At 42.7% G+C, this 17,982-nt stretch overlaps 1 protein-coding gene across 3 annotated transcripts in view; it reads left to right on the top strand.

Moving 5' to 3' along the window:
• ccnd2a (cyclin D2, a) overlaps positions 1-17,982 on the top strand; it is a 203,550-nt gene that overhangs the window by 67,371 nt on the left and 118,197 nt on the right. The window contains exon 2 of one of the 3 annotated variants that reach the window (XM_031823006.1): positions 13,782-14,067. Coding sequence is in view for 1 of the 3 variants with exons in the window: in XM_020481087.2 (XP_020336676.2) it covers positions 17,425-17,705 (281 nt within the window). In the remaining 2 variants the exon portion in view is untranslated. Of the gene's footprint in view, positions 1-13,781; positions 14,068-17,409; positions 17,706-17,982 lie in introns of those variants that run through there. The other 2 variants (XM_020481088.2, XM_020481087.2) reach the window with 2 other exon arrangements.

Below are 17,982 nucleotides of genomic sequence, written 5' to 3'. Positions count from 1 at the left end.
ATTTGTGTACAAAATCTGCAAATGGAAAATGTCTGCCATCTTTTATTTCAGCTCATGAAACATGGGACCAATACTTTACATGTTGCGTTTATATTTTTGTTCCGTGTAGATCATTCTGTGCCTCCGCCCAGTAGGCCTATGGTCTCATGAGTGTCCTCAATTTCCCCCTGTGGTTAGGCCAAGTACCCCCAGGGGTCCTAGTACCCTTGGTTGGGCACCGCTGCTGTAGAACTGTCTCATTTCACAGCTGTTTTGTTGTGGTTATCTGTTGTGTTTTGTCTTGCTGTTTTGATGGTGGCCATGAAAGGACATCCCAATGCTGTTTGTTTTTACATGTGCTTTTCATTGTTTATTGTCTACAGCAGGGATGGGCAACTTTGATGGGGGTGGGGTCCACAAATATCTAAACTCATCAAGTTTCAGAGTAAATTCTAATCTACTAATTTTGCCATGGGGCGGAGAAGAAAATGTTGCTGTTTTAAAGTTAGTTTGCTGCAATTCTACACATTTTGGCATAGGGTAGAGAGAAATGTTTGCAGTTTTTAATATATTTGAGTGAGACTGACAAAATCAATGTGGGCCCCCCAGGGCTCTAATTCGATGTTTAGGTAGCTGGTCGCTAAAAATATAGCTGACATGGGCTAACTGAGTGACTTTCAGTGACTGACATAACAAGAGAAAAACGGATGCACAACCAAATTCAGAATTTGCACCAACAATAAGTTGAGACCTGAGTGACTATCAGTGAAGATATACTTTCTTTTTTTTTGGAGGGGGGGGGGTTGATCCGGCCGCCAGTTGCCCATCCCTGGTCTACAGTGTGTCTAGTCATGGTCACTAATTCAATAGAACAATGTAAGGGCTGAATTAACTCGTCATCACTCCAGATTGGTCTGAACCAGGAGAGAACCCCCCCTCCCCACTATGGTATCATGTCAGGATTGCTCTCTTTCTGTTCCTTCTGTATGTGTGCACGTGTGTGCGTGTTTGTGCACGTGCATCTGTGCGTTTCTTGGTCCCCTGTGAAAAGTGGGTTGTTACTAAACTACTTCCCTGTCTTTTCGTTGCTCCTGATGATGGCATCCTCTTGGAATTCGCTGCTTGTACTGGTGTGCACAAAGGAGAGAGAGAGAGAACCTACCACAGCCGGGGACTCTGTGGATCTCTCTGTTCTGCCGCTGCTAACCAGGACCATTTGGTGTCTTGTTTCTTTACCCCCTTTTCTTTCCCAGCTTTCACTCTTTTTTTAATTCACTCCCCTTCCTGTCTGGGTTATGGCCATTTTACATGATGTTTGAAATCAGCTCTCTGTGGGCTGGGGGGTGGAGGTTGGCGGGACTATGGGGGAGCTGTGTGTATGTGTTGCTGAGATGTGGGGGGGTGTACAGGGTACTCTGGAGGCCTGTGAAGGGGATCGGCCTCCCTCCGCACAGAACTCTTGCTCTCTTCGATTGATGGGGGAGGTGTTGCCGCTGCTCGCTCATCCATCACATACTTTATTTGGGTTCAGGAGAAAGGAAAAGTTGGAGAAAAAAAAGGATCTTCCAAAAATATCAGAGTGGGGGTGTGCCCCCGGGCCGCACTCTGCTCTCACCCCCCCTCCCCATTTGAGCAAATGCAGGAAAATAAGTCTTACCCTCGTGACCCCTCGCCATTCAACAGTCCCAACGCTAATAACAAAAGACAGATAAAGCTGGCCGTGCAGATTTAGTGCAGATTATAGAGCTGGTCCCTGATTTCCACAAGTCTCACCCGTCTCTAGGCTGTGTGAGCTGGGTGGACCGTTGTTTCCCTCCTTTGACTCCCGTGTGTGGGGCGTAAGCAGGGGCTAGGAGCTGGGACAGCAGCAGAGTGTGGGTGGTGGTCTTTATCTGTGGGCAAGGCTGACAGCAGAGACAGATGAGTTGGTGCTCTGGGGCTGACACGGGGAACAATGCCTGCTATGCCAACCCTGCAAGCCTCACAGTGTCTGGACTGCAGGGACAGAGGCTGTGCCTGTCAGAGCTCAGATGTGCTGTGGACACTTGGCCTAGAATGAGCCAAGCTCACAAACGCCTCCGGAGACAGTGAATGTGTGATTTTTTTGGGGGGGGCTAAACCTGCTATGATCAATGAATTGTCGCATGGCATTTTATCCTCCCGTCATTTCTATTGACACTTTGACAAGCAGCTTTTTACTGCAACACACCAACATAGAAGCTCGGTTAAATTCAACCGGACTTAGTACTGATGTGCTCAGGATAGCTTGTGAACTCGCAGGTGAAATGTCTTCTTTGACATTTTTAAAAGAGAGCTAAAAATGGTTCACATTTAGGCCTGGACATCTTGTCCATTGCATATTATTACAAGCAAATACACAATGACTTTGGCTTATGCACTAGGCTTTGTCTCACTTGCTTGTAGGAAAGTTGCAGAAATCGAAAAGGAGGACTATCAAATAAAGAAGTCACTGTTTCCTATTATCCTGTGTTTCATGTGCGATGCAGTGAGGCAGCATGTGTAGACCGAGCCAAAATAATATGAGAAGAAAAACAAACAAAGGAAAATGATCTTCACATTTCGTACTGGGTAACCCATTATGTGATTATAGAAAACAACGCCGCTTCCTGACAAATGATTTAGTCTTATTGACTGGGATTGGAATTGCATTTTGACTGTTTAAGAAGGAATCCATGGAGAGGAGACAGACACTAAATCAATTTACTGTGCGTCCTTTCCCACCACAGTTTTAACTGCAAGGGAAAATGTGCTCTAAAGAACGTCCAAACAGAAACATAATCTATTTGTAAAGTGAAGACAGATTGAAAATGGCATACTTTTATGCAAATCACACAATTTTGCGATATAAAATATTAAAGTTACAGGTTGACCTATACATCTATTTCAGGGGAAGCTTTTAGCCTGAATCTAATTTCTCATGGACAGATTCTGCATGTAAACGGAAGAATCTGTCAGGACTGAATGGGATGCTTCAGCCCCATTGCCCCCATTTTGAGTTACAAATGACATTATTTCCCAATCGTTCTCGGGTTATGTCAGTTTGGTAATTGGGGACCAAAAACGTCTCCAAGCTCCCAGGGAAAAACACTGCCGCTCCAAATTCACTCCATTCATTAAAACCACTATTTAACCAGCACTCTCTGTTTCTGTGAGTACCTGGACCTACCATTTGGTTTTGAAGTATTGAAACCAAACCATTTGGATTTGAATGAAAAGTATTTGAATAAACATGGAAAAGGTGAATGTAAGAAGTGCACATCATTTCAAATAGGCCACATGTCATATTAAACAGCATATAAACACTCTAAATAGGTCAGGAGCCAGACAGGGAGACTAAAAATGAATTATTTAGGCTATATTATTTCAATTATTTCAAGGCTATAGCTTACAAAGAAATACATTGTGAAGCATTTGCGAGTGTGACACAATAGGCTGGTAGGGACATAAAGCACTCATCTTTTAAACAACATTTTGTTGTATTTAATCATTAGTCTATAAATTGCACATATAGGCTGTGACTTACTTGGAATTAAATACAAATTAAATGAAAATGACTTATTAGTTCCTTTTGAATTCATTTTAAGAATTTTAGGAAAGCTCCTTGAACGTGGGAATATGCCAGGCCTATTGGGCCAAAATCAATTATGGCCTATTCTATAGATAATAGAACACATTTTTTTGTTGTTTATAAATAATTTTCTACAATGACACACTTAGTTATCTACCCTCCTCATTCCTTTCTTTTAGCATGTGCACATAGTAAGTCCACCATAATGCTTTCGGAGTATGGGTCTTTTCAGATTCCACAATGATTATTTAGTTGTGGACACTACATCGCCACTTTCCCTCCTTGTCCCCTTGTACTCCTAGTTTATCAAAGACAATCCAGCCAAATCATCATGACACCCATTTAGCATGCTCATCAGAAAGGCCTTATTAATATTCAAAATGGTGATTTGGGCCAAGGGGAGAGAGAGAGAGAGAGAGAGAGAGAGAGAGATTAGAAAGATTGAAATAAAATGAGCAATATGAAAAACAACAAGAGAAATAGTAAGAGAGAGCGAGAGCAATAGAAAGAGAGAGTGATAGAGAGAAAATGATAGAAAGAGCGATGAGAGAGAGTAAATGGGATTACTCTGCTTTGCCTCCGAGGGGAAGAAGCAGTGGTTGAGGATTGTCGTGACAACAGCCGAGCGCCCTGCCATTGGGGAGAGGAATAGGGCTTATTTGAATATGCTGTATGGGAGGTAGCTAGCCAGGCAGATAACCTCCGGTGTTCTGGCAATGGGAAGGGGTTAGACATGGTCAGTGGGGCTGAGGTGCCCAACAGGCCTAAGCCATGGCTGGTGCTGCTGCGAGTCAGGGTAGAAAGGCCCGTGTACTGACAGACACCCCACAGCAGGAAACCTTGGCTACAACCTATCAATAAACACTCCAACTCAGCCACAGATTATTTTTTTTAATACATGCTTTTCCTGTCATCAGGTGTTCTGAGTTGCGTATTTTGTTGCTTCTCTTGTTTACATTGTGATTTAGGTTCACAAGGGCATAAATGGAAGAGAACAATACTCTCTAATATTTCAGTATCGAACTTGTTATTGCATTTGGATGTTTTACATCATGGAACCCCTTTGATAATATTCATGAATGATCCCCTTTCATTTGTCTGAGCCTCTTAAATGCTGACCACTGTTTTGCTACACATGTATTGGTTATTGTGAGAACATGACTCAAGCCATAGAGGGGAAAGAGTTTGTTTCAATGAGCAGCCTGTCTTGTTGACATCAATGTCAAAAGGTTCTCGGATCTGGTCCAAGCCGAGGCAAGTGGTCGCTTGGACTTTGAATGCTCCAGTTTCATATGCTTCAATGTCTAAGATATGAGATTCTTACTGGAGATTACATGGGCTATCAAATCCTCTGTCCTCTTTATGAATTGTGGGTATTTTTTTATTGACCATTCCATAGCATTGGCAAAGCTTGTGCAGTGGGCTACATTGGTCCATCCCTAAGGGTCATTTGTTGGATCAATGGATACTACTCACTGGAATGTGTTCCATGATGCCATCGAGACAGAAGGTCTTCCAGAGTTTTCCCAGCCCAGACCTGACCTAACTGTGCACAAAGTCAGAATGGCCGCATTATTTTTGGATGGATACTAAAGGATCTGTTGGTGCCTCTCTGTCCTACACTGTGTACTGGAGCTCCTTTTCTTTGAGTCATTCTACAATTCTCCAGCTGCTCCTCTCATCCCCAGCGCTGTTGCTCCATTCCACACCGTGCATGTCCCTCTGTCCTCACCCAGAATGCTGTCTTGCCTGTGGATGGATGGCCGCTGAGCTGGTTTTGCCACAGTTCCATTGGTCTGTGTCGGCTGGCCTGACCTTCGTCTGTGTGGGATGTTGTCACTTTGAACATCCTCCCTTGAGTTATTGGACTTGAAATGAATGAAGGTCAAGACAGAGCCACTCAGTTCTCACAAGATAAGGAAAACTGTTAACTAGACTCATTGACAGGTCTTTCAAATTACATTTTGCCCGGTTTTAAACGTTTGTGTACAACTAGTGGTATTTGAGTACAGTACAAGCTATTCCGGTTCAGTTTGTCTCTGCTCAACTGCTGCTGTACAACAGCTGATGAAGTTGTTGAGGGCAAAACACTCAATTGTCAGAAGAGGGAGCATTCAAATGAGGATGTTATCCAAAACAACCCCAAGAGATTAACGTGACAGAGCCATCTGTGTTACAGGGTGATATCCCTCATTATCTGCATGTTGTAGCGTTCAGAAGCCATTTACAGCCCCCCCCCCCCCCCCCCCCATGGCTCTGTACTTTGCCTATCCACAACATCAATCTGAGATGAGTCTCAAAAGGATGGTGCAGACACAGCCTTTCACCCAGTGGGTGAATAACAGTCCGTGTTGAGGATGGAGGTATATGAGGAGACCACATCATGAGAGGATCCTGGGATGAGTCAGAGACACAGTCAGTGGGGGGGCTTGCCCCAAACCGGGGGCAGTGTCATCACTTCTCTGCTCTGGAGATGTACTGATTGGAACGTTTTTTGTTGTTGTTGTTGTTAACTCGTTTGATCCCCATTTTGCGACAGTCCTGATGATACAATTTACTTTATAAAAACATTTGAATGAAACAAGCATTAGTTCCTATTTTAAAAGGACGATTGCAGAATTGGGTTGCTGTTAAATAGTCTGATTTGTTTTGTCCTTCCAACTAAAAGTCCCAAATACGACATATCACTGTACATTTGTATTTTGAGAGAAATGCATATTTTATCCGAGTTTGACCGAAGTCATGACGTGAAGAGAAGCACTACGCGAGCAGGAGTGAATCAAATGGGAAAGACTCATCATCATACAGATTCCTCATATTGTAAAAACATTACACTCTGAATAAATCCCACTTATCATCTGACCATATCCTCTGATTTCTTTATTCTGTATCAGCTTTTTTTTTTTTTTTTCAAACGTATACAGCGTCCAGGCTTCTAGCATATAGCCCCTTTTACAACCCTGCCGGCATACCCCTACTAGCTAACAACTAGCAGCCTTGAAACACATCAATTATCAGCAGTTCAGCACATTTCTCGTACTGTGACACAAAATCAAGATAAACCTTGACCGTCATAGTAGACATGGAACGTCTATGACCAAACGCGCTAAAACTCTGTTGTTGGACTATGGTAGCAATAGCTAGCCACACATAAACCCGAGTGCTACTACAAGGAGCAGTAAATCTAGATAATGGCTAACACAAACATTGGCTATCATGAAATCCTGCAAGTTCTGCCAGCCAATAAAGATCAGGCAGTTCAGCAAAAATAACGATATACCTTGAAATAAACAATGACGTTAATCCGATTGGTATTTGACCATTGATTCCTGCAAAATGTGCAGTATTCTGTTGGAGTTGTTGTAGCTAGCCTGCGAGCTAGCTAGCGAGCTAGCTTATTCCATCCCCAAACACCATGTGGGCCAGTTCGTTTTGCATGGCCCGGTGCACTTATATAGCTGGCTAGCTTCGTTTTTTTTAATCATCTACTAGCAACATAACATGACAAAACTCTTTGTGCACTTTAGTACCTACTTACCCAATTCACATCCATAACCGAAGCCGCCTGCCGTGACTCTGTAATACCAGTGGGGTCAATGGACTTGGAGCCTACATTGACTGTGGCCACATAAACCTTTTTTAGCCTCGGCTTCATGGCGAATCCACTCTTCTACTGTTGGTAGCCATCGTAATTGTTTGGGATTAAGTGAGGCCCGCATATGACTTAGTGTCAGGGGTTCCCATAACCCAGTCTGCCCAAAGTGGTACAACTTTCTTCCCATCTTCTCGCATTTCGACCAAACATGAATGTCAGGAAAGAGTGCACTGCCAACACCAACACCATCTCTTGATGTCAAAGACGCAATGTATTGTTAGTATGAGTTTTTATATTTGTTTTTAATAAACGTTTGCAGAAAGACTGTCATCTGGAGGTATACAGGATGCATCTTTCTCTTCAGTAAGCAAATTAGCCAGACAAATGCTGCCCATCCTGTCAGCTTGCTAGTGCCTGCAGCAGGGTGGGCAGGACTTGGTGGGTCTGGCTTAGAGACCATTCAACATGGTGGGATTCCGAAACACAGAAAGAGAGGGTCTCCAAGTACACACTCGCACACACACACACACACACACACACACACACACACACACACACACACACACACACACACACACACACACACAGCAACATTGACATGTTATTAACATTGTATTTCACAATTTGTAACTTGAGACAGTGATGGTGCGAAGAGGTTCCCATTACTGTTATTGCAATGATATGGCGTAAGTTCTGATTACAGAGACTTTGAAAGAATCAAAATTATTTTGTTAGGCATGTATAGTCTTCTAATTATTCAAATAAGTAATGCCAACCTCAATCTATTCCTAAAGGAAAGTGAAATGTACAATGAAAAATACTGTAAATATCTGTTTGAGAGACTACGTATAGCCTATTCCATGTAATGCCTTGCCAGGCCTAATGATTTAGGCAACATTCTGCTGTGGCCTTGCAGGCTCCCCGGAGTATCCTTGGGTACAGGAAGGGGCAATGTACTCCAGCTCTCATTCTAATTCTTAATAGCCTTGAAATAACATGATCATGAGAATTTCCTCTACAGCCCAAGTCTGCCTTAGAGTAATATCAATTGTCTCTACGGTACCTGGTAGGTCTGGGCGATATGGCCAAAATCTCATATCCCGATATAGATTATTTCATATCCCGATAACGATACATATCACGATACAGCACATTTTCTGTAAATTCAATGAATAAATAGTTTATATAAAATGACCACATGTAAAGGCCTATTTCTTATTACATTTTGACTTATACTCAACAAATAAAAAGGTACTTACTCATATTTGATTATTTATTTTATTTAGAACCTGTGCACATTTTCAATTAAGCATGTAACAAAACATAAAATATGAATGTAGAAAATCTAAAAAGGTAAATAGAAAACACTTCAACTATAGTTGCAAACAAAATAAATATAGGCCTAAAATATATACAGTTGAAGTCGAAAGTTTGCATACACTTAGGATGGAGTCATTTAAAACTCATATTTCAACCATTCCACAAATTTCTTGTTAACAAACTATAGTTTTGGCAAGTTGGTTGGGACATCTAGTTTGTGCATAACACAATTAACGTTACCAACAATTGTTTACAGACCGATTATTTCACTTATAATTCACTGTATCACAATTCCTTAGTGTCAGAAGTTACATACAGTTGACTGTGCATTTAAACAGCTTGGAAAGTTCCAGAAAATGATATCATGGCTTTAGAAGCTTCTGATAGGCTAATTGACATAATTTGAGTCAGTTGGAGGTGTACCTGTGAATGTATTTCAAGGCCTACCTTCAAACTCAGTGCCTCTTTGCTTGACATCATGGGAAAATCAAAAGAAATCAGCCAAGACCTCAGATTTTTTTTGTAGACCTCCAGAAGTCTGGTTCATCCAAATGCCTGAAGGTACCACGTTCATCTGTACAAACAATAGTACACAAGTATAAACACCATGGGACCACACAGCCGTCATACCGCTCAGGAAGGAGACACGTTCTGTCTCATAGAGATGAACGTACTTTGGGGCGAAAAGTGCAAATCAATTCCAGAACAACAGCAAAAGACCTTGTGAAGATGCTGGAGGAAACAGGTACAAAAGTATCTATATCCACAGTAAAACGAGTCCTATATCGACATAACCTGAAAGGCCGCTCAGCAAGGAAGAAGCCACTGCTCCAAAACCGCCATAAAAAAGCTAGACTACGGTTTGCAACTGCACATGGGGACAAAGATCGTACTTTTTAGAGAAATGTCCTCTGGTCTGATGAAACAAAAATTTAACTGTTTGGCCATAATGACCATCGTTATGTTTGGAGGAAAAAGGGGGAGACTTCCAAGTCGAAGAACACCATTCCAACCGTGAAGCACGGGGGTGGTAGCATCATGTTGTGGTTGTGCTTTGCTGCAGGAGGGACTGGTGCACTTCACAAAATAGATGGCATCCTTGAGGAAGTACAATTATGTGGATATGTTGAAGCATCATCTCAATACATAAGTCAGGAAGTTAAAGCTTTGTCACAAATGGGTCTTCCAAATGGACAATGACCCCAAGCATACTTCCAAACTTGTGGCAAAATGGCTTAAGGACAACAAAGTCAATGTATTGGAGTGGCCATCACAAATCTCTGACCTCAATCCCATAGAAAATTTGTGGGCAGAACTGAAAAAGTGTGTGCGAGCAAGGAGACCTACAAACTTGACACGGGGACACCAGCTCTGTCAGGAGTAATGCGACAAAATTCACCCAACTTATTGTGGGAAGCTTGTGGAAGGCTACCTGAAACGTTTGACCCAAGTTAAACAATTTAAAGGCAATGCTACCAAATTCGAATTGAGTGTATGTAAACTTCTGACCCACTGGGAATGTGATGAAAGAAATCAAAGCTGGAATAAATCATTCTCTACTATTATTCTGACATTTCACATTCTTAAAATAAAGTGGTGATCCTAACTGACCTAAGACAGGGAATTTTTACCGGGATTAAATGTCAGGAATTGTGAAAAACTGAGTTTAAATGTATTTGGCTAAGGTGTATGTAAACTTCCGACTTCAACTGTATATGTATATTTTTGGGGGCTTGCCTGTTTTGCATGTTATTTTGGCATTAATACCTGTCACATATCAATTTGCATTTGGTACCTTGGGTCGAGTGTTAGCACCAACTCACGAAACCCCCGTTTCTCGACCGTGTAAATTGGGGCCATGTCTTTGCAGATGTAAGTTGTAATGGCAGCTGTTATCTCCTTCCATCTTTGTGATTCTTCGCCATATGGTGTGCCTCGGGCAAAAGCCTCTTGAAACGTTTGAGTTGGGGGGGTTTGTTTTGATTACTCGACTGTACTTTTTTGGGTCACATCCAGCCTGTTGTCGGGAACGGCCTGCGGCATATTTTTCAGAGGACGGTTTTCTGGTACGTGTCAGACTTTTCATACCCAAACAACGTCCATGCGACCGAAGTTGCCCCTCTTTTAGGTACGAGCTTCATGTCTCAGTGCTCTGTGTCACGTTCACTCTCTTCCATGTTTGTTTGTGTTGCAAATTTCCTTCCACACGGCACGCAAAGCGTTGCCCAATTGCCGAATTTCTTTGTGGTAAAGAGTGTGATTTGCGACCATAAACTAAATAAACTATTGAGCATAATATGAAACGATAGATGTTTTAAATTGTCACACGATATATATCGTCATATCGCCCAGCCCTAGTACCTGGCATAATGGATCACTCAGTGTTAGTATAGATCAGTGCAGATGATGTTAAAGCTACATTCACAGAAAGAAAATTGGAAATACAGTGCATTCAGAAAGTATTCAGACCCCTTCCCCTTTTCCACATTTTGTTAAGTTACATTACAGCCTTATTCTAAAATTGATTTTTTTTAAATCCTCATCAATCTACACACAATTCCCCATAATGACAATGCAACATTTTTTTAAAAACATTTTTGCAAATTATTTAAAATGTAAAAAACAGATACCTTATTTACATAAGTATTTAGACTCTTTGCTATGAGACTCGAAATTGAGCTCAGGTGACCTGTTTCCATTGATCATCCTTGAGATGTTTCTACAACTTTATTGGAGTCCACCTGTGGTAAATTCAATTGATTGGACATGATTTGGAAAGGCACACACCTGTCCTATATAAGGTCTCAGAGTTGGCAGTGCATGTCAGAGCTAAAACTAAGCCATCGAAGGAAGGTCGAAGGAATTGTCCGTAGAGCTTCGAGACAGGATTGTGTTGAGGCACAGATCTGGGGAAGGGTACCAAAATATTTCTGCAGCATTGAAGGTCCCCAAGAACACAGTGGCCGCCATCATTCTTAAATTGAGGATGTTTGGAACCATCAAGACTCTTCCTAGAGCTGGCTGCTCGTCCAAAGTGATCAATCGGGGGAGAAGGGCCACCAAGAGACCGATAGTCAGTCTAACAGAGCTCCAGAATTCATCTGTGGAGATGGGAGAACCTTCCAGAAGGACAACCATCTCTGCAGCACTCCACCAATCTGGTCTTTATGGTCAAGTGGCCAGAAGGAAGCCACTCTGGAAGCCAGATTCTCTGGTCTGATGAAACCAAGATTGAACTTTATGGCCTGCATGCCAAGCGTCTTGTCTGGAGGAAACCTGGCACCATCCCTATGGTGAAGCATGGTGGTGGCAGTATCATGATGTGAGGATGTTTGTCAATGGCAGGGACTGGGAGACTAATGGAAGATGAATGGAGCAAAGTACACAAATTCTTGATGAAAACCTGCTCCGGAGCACTCAGGACCTCAGACTGGGATGAAGGTTCACTTTCCAACAGGACAACATCCCTAAGCACACAGAAAAGAGAAAGCAGGATTGGCTTCTGGACACGTCTCTGAATGTCCTTGAGTGGCCCAGCCAGAGCCCGGATCGAACATCTCTGGAGAGACCTGAAAATAGCTGTGTAGCAACGCTCCCCATCCAACCTGACAGCGCTTGAGAGGATCTGCAGAGAAGAATGAGAGAAACTCCCAATACATGTGTGCCAAGCTTGTAGCGTCATACCCAAGAAGACTCTAGGCTGTAATTGCTTCCAAAGGTGCTTCAACAACGTACTGAGTAAAGGGTCTGAATTCTAATGTAAATGTGATAGTTCAGTTTTTTGTATTTTAGTAAATTTTTATACATTTCGAAAACCAGTTTTTGCTTTGTCATTATGGGGTGTTGTGTGTAGATTGATGAGAAAAAAACTGAATGTAATCCATTTTACAATAAGGCTGTAACAGAACAATGTGAAAAACGTCAAGGGGTCTGAGTACTTTCTGAATGCACGGTATGTTGGATTTGATCTCTTCTAGCTGGGATTCAAAATTCAAATGGCACTCGCACATCTTTGTTGCAGGTATTTGTATTTTGTATTTATTATGGATCCCCCTACTCTTCCTGTGGTCCATCAAAATGAAGGCAGTTTATACAATTTTAAAACATTACAATACACTCACAGATTTCACAACACACTGTATGCCCTCAGGCCCCTACTCCACCACTACCACATATCTACATTAATAAATCCATGTGTATGTATAGTGCGCATGTTAACGCGCGTGTGTGTGTGTGTGTGTGTGTGTGTGTGTGTGTGTGTCTGTGCCAATGTTTGTGTTGCTTCACAGTCCCCTCTGTTCCATAGGGTGTTTTTTTCATCTGTTTTTTAAATCTAATTTTACTGCTTGCGTCAGTTACTTGATGTGGAATTGAGTTCCATGTAGTACTGTGTGCCTCCCATAGTCTGTTCTGGACTTGGGGACTGTGAAGAGACCTCTTGTGGCATTTCTTGTGGGGTAAGCATGGGTGTCCGAGCTGTGTGCCAGTAGTTTAGACAAACAGCTCAGTGCGTTCAACATGTTAATTCCTCTCATAAATAAAGGTAGTAATGAAGTCCATCTCTCCTCCATTTTCAGCCAGGAGAGATTGACATGCATATTATTAATATTAGCTCTCTGTGTACATCCAAGGGCCAGCCGTGCTGCCCTGTTCGGAGCCAATTGCAAGTCGTTTTTTTGTGGCACCTGACCACACGACTGAACAGCAGTCAAGATGCGACAAAACTAGGGCCTGTAGGACCTGCCTTGTTGATAGTGCTGTTAAGAAGGCAGAGTATCGCTTTATTATAGACAGACTTCTCCCCATCTTAGCTACTATTGCATCAATATGTTTTGACCATGACAGTTTACAATCTAGTGTTACTCCAAGCAGTTTAGTCATCTCAACTTGCTCAATGCCCACATTATTTATTACAAGATATAGTTGAAGCTTAGGGTTTAGTGAGCGTTTTATTTCCAAATACAGTGCTTTTAGTTTTAGAGACATTTTGGGCTAGCTTCTTCCTTGCCACCCACTCTGAAACTAACTGCAGCCCTTTGTTGGGTGTTGCAGTCATTTCAGTCGCAGGTGACTGGTAAAAGTTGAATAAGAAAAACCCAGTACACTGCTCCTGCTAGTATCACTGCTCTTTATTAAGCTTTACGTAGCGGCCTCAAGGCCTTCGTCAGAGCCTTTCTTCTTTTTTCTCATCTCTTCTAACGGGAAATTGTTACGCTAGGCAAAAACTGTTCACTTTTCTATCCAAACAATGTTCTCTTCAATTTCCCTAAATGTGTTTTTCATGTTCTTATCTTGCAGAGATCATTCAATGAGAGAGATGCTCAAATACGCAATACAGACCAGGCCATGGTGCCAAGGTCTACCTATCTCTCCAAAGGGAGGAGGAGAGCATCAGAAGAGATGGTCAGCCCTCTGGCCTCGGTCAGGCCATTGTCTTCCAGCAGGTGAGGTCACTCCTACCGTGATGCTAGTCCCTTGACCGACGGTGCAGACGAAAGGTCTGGCCAACCTGAATGATGTCATCAACAGTGCTGCATCGCCCAGTGAAGACAGGATCCCACCTGTGAACAGCAGCTTTGAGTAGGTACAACAACTGCTACTTAAAGTATACCCACCGCTATGGCAGTCAACGAACGTCCGTTGTGTATGCGGATGAGTGTTTCTAAACTCCTTTATCATGTTGTTCATTATAATGTGTTCAGTGTGGGTCGATGTGATACACAAGAATGTTCTGTGTGGTTTGATGTGATACACAAGAGTGTTCCGTGTGGTTTGATGTGATACACAAGAGTGTTCCGTGTGGTTTGATGTGATACACAAGAGTGTTCCGTGTGGTTTGATGTGATACACAAGAGTGTTCTGTGTGGTTTGATGTGATACACAAGAGTGTTCAGTGTGGTTTGATGTGGACACGAGCATCTCTCAAATGTCAGACCACTCAAACTTAACATTCAAACGCATCTGTCTGGTCTATATCTTTAACGTTATAGAGAATCATTGTCAAATAGGTGAGTATCTGGGTTGGCGCCATGTCGGGTGGGCGTTATGGTAAGGTTATCTTTCCTGTTTCCCCTCTGGTCTCTGTGTCTGTACCCACTGCCCAACGCCTACTGAATGAGGCTCTAGGGGCGTTTTTTCAAAGGAAGAAGGAAATGAGTTTTTCCCATGCTCCTGTGCGTCGGGACATTTATCACCCAGATCACTAGGAACTGCAGAGAGGGAGGAAAAAGTGGCTTGGCGTGGGATCTGTCACCAGAACCTCAACACATATGTCACTGAACTATTCAGCTCTGCCACTGAAATGGGGGACGTTCTGTTTTGACTGCGGGAACCGACATGCAGCATGTCGAGATGAGTTCATTCACCTGTAATTGTCATCTTAGCATCCTCCCCTTTGTTGACGAATTGGAACGATAAGATGATTATTAAGGTGAAAGTGATAATAGGTCTGCTAGGTCAGCTATCTCTGGTCCAATGATTGGTCTGAGATGAAAATTACAACAACAAAAATCACCAGTACCCTACCTTGGAGGCAAGGATACCCGCATCCCACTACAACAGCTAGAGATGCACTGAAGTGGCTCCCTGGTTCAATTTGCAAATCAATGAAGTTAATGGTTCATAGTCACAGGCAGTTTCAACTTATCTGATGTGGAGAGTACAGGGAAATCGCTCCATTCCTTCTGGGCCAGAAATGCAGTCATGATTATGATTATACACTCCAGTGTTTGGTAGGGAAATATTGAGCTGCTTCTGTTCTTCAGTATAGCTATACTACCGGTCAAACATTTCAGAACACCTACTCATTCAAAGGTGTTTCTTTCTTTCTTTTTTTACCATTTTCTACATTGTAGAATAATAGTGAAGACATCAAAACTAGGAAATAACACACATGGAATCATGTAGTAACCAAAAAAGTGTTAAACAAATCTAAATATATTTTATATTTGAGATTCTTCAAATAGCCACACTTTGCCTTGATGATGACAGCTTTGCACACTCTTGGCATTCTCTCAACCAGCTTCATGAGGTAGTTACCTGGAATGCATTTAAATTAACAGGTGTACCTTCTTAAAAGTTAATTTGTGGAATTTCTTTCCTTCTTAATGCATTTGTGCTTATCAGTTGTGTTGTGACAAGGTAGGGGGTATACAGAAGATAGCACTATTTAGTAAAAGACCAAGCTACAGTTCATCATTACTTTAAGACATGAAGGTCAGTCAATACGGAAAATGTCAAGAACTTTGACAGATTGTGCTGTCAAAGTTTGTGCTGTCGCAAAAACCTGGTGAAACTGGCTCTCATGAGGACTGCCACAGGAATAGAAGACCCAGAGTTACCTCTGCTGCAGAGGAAAAGTTCATTAGTTACCAGCCTCAGAAATTGCAGCGCAAATAAATTATTCACAGAGTTTATGTAGCAGACACATTTCAACATCAACTGTTCAGAGGAGACTGTGTGAATCAGGCCTTCATGGTTGAATTGCTGCAAAGAAACCACTACTAAAGGACACCAATAATAAGAAGAGACTTGCTTGGGCCAAGAAACACGAGCAATGGACATTAGACCGGTGGAAATATGTCCTTTGGTCCGGAGTCCAAATGAGAGATTTTTGGTTCCAACCACCGTGTTTTTGTGAGACTGTGTGGGTGAAGGGATGATCTCCGCATGTGTGGTTCCCACCGTAAATTATGGAGGAGGAGATGTTATGATGTGGGGGTGCTTTGCTGGTGACACTGTCTGTGATTTATTTTGAATTCAAGGCACACTTCACCAGCATGGCTACCACAGCATTCTGCAGCGTTAAGCCATCCCATCTGGTTTCGGCTTAGTGGGACTATCATTTGTTTTTCAACAGGACAATGACCCAAAACACACCTCCAGGCTGTATAGGGGCCATTTGACCAAGTAGGGTGATGGAGTGCTGCATCAGATGACCTGGCCTCCACAATCACCCGACCTCAACCAAATTGAGATGGTTTGGGATGGATTGCACCGCAGAGTGAAGGAAAAGCAGCCCACAAGTGCTCAGCATATGTGGGAACTCCTTCAAGACTGTTGGAAAAGCATACCAGGTGAAGCTGGTTGAGAGAATGCCAAGAGTGTGCAAAGCTGTCATCAAGGCAAAGGGTTGCTATTTGAAGAATTTCAGATATAAAATATATTTTTGATTTGATTTGTTTTTGGTTACTACATGATTCCCTATGTGTTATTTCATAGTTTTGATGTCTTCACTAGACATCCAACTGCACCAGTCTCTAGTGTAGCTAGTAGTTTTAATAATAGGGTGATAGGAACAGTGTCATCAGTTGTAATGAATGCAATCCAAATGGCTCTCCACGGACACATGCTGGCTTTACAAATAGAGTCCAGGTGTCCAAAGGAAAGATCCAATCACGGAAAACACAGGGGCGGAATACGTCATAACTCTGACACAGGAAGTGAGCGTGGCGATCTGCTTGCCAAAGGTACAGTTGTGAATATGAGGGCCAAGAATTTAAGGATATATGAAGGGTCGAGAGGAGCAGGCACGACATCACCTGGGGCCCTCTGGGAGAGGTAGAGCCCTGCAGGCTGGACAGGCGGGCAGTCAGTCAAGCAGACGTATTTATACCATGGCCAGCTCCTTTGGGCCCCATTAAAGAAGAAAACGGCCTGTAGCAGAAATGCTGACCTTCAGTGTAGTTTGAGAAAGTGTCATCTAGGAACACTTTTTTTCATTGGACGCACTATATAATTATGTGAAAATATTTAAAACCCACCTGGCTCTTGATGCATTTTTGGGCTGCATTGTACTCTGATGATATTATAGTCATGATGCATTAATGGTATGTCCAGTGTTTCCTTTGGCCCAGGGGGCGAAACAGCCTGTGCATTTAAATGAGTTGGTCCCTCGTCATAATGAGACTACTTTCCTGTCCCTGGGACCTGGGTGGGAACAATGACTAACACAGCACACATTAGTGCAGCGCAGGGTGACCCGTGGGTCACTGGTTACTGCCGGTGCACAAGGCCCGAAATAGTTTCTCTCTCTGAAGTGGACAAAGAAGCACTGGCTGCTGCGGGATCTGTTCTTGTTGTGATTACCTGGCTCCAAAGGCAAGCCATTCTCCCTGGACCTCTGGAAACGCACTGCGCTCTGCCAAGTGTCCATGATAATCACCAGACCATTCCTGGGTCAACACGCAGGACAGTAGGGGGAATTCCGCAGGCATCAGCCAGGTAGGGCTATTATTACAAACATCATTAAAACTGTATCATCCTCATTCACTGTAGGCTGCACACATACTGTACATAGGTATAAAGTAGGGTGGCAATGTCACCATTCGCAATACTGTATATGTAATCAAATTGTTGCATTGTTGCATAGTGTGAAAGGAGGAGTACTGTATGAATGGAATGCGACTAGCCACGAATATGAGTGTAGATCCGTTTGCATCCCCAAACTGTACTTTAACCAGGTATTGAAAGGCACTGTATGAAATCTTACCCCCTCGTG

This window comes from Oncorhynchus kisutch, linkage group LG4 (genome assembly GCF_002021735.2).
Source record: "Oncorhynchus kisutch isolate 150728-3 linkage group LG4, Okis_V2, whole genome shotgun sequence".
NCBI classification, from domain to species: domain Eukaryota; kingdom Metazoa; phylum Chordata; class Actinopteri; order Salmoniformes; family Salmonidae; genus Oncorhynchus; species Oncorhynchus kisutch.
The sequence above is the reverse complement of the archived record's forward strand: the minus strand, read 5'-3'. Positions and strand labels throughout refer to the sequence as shown.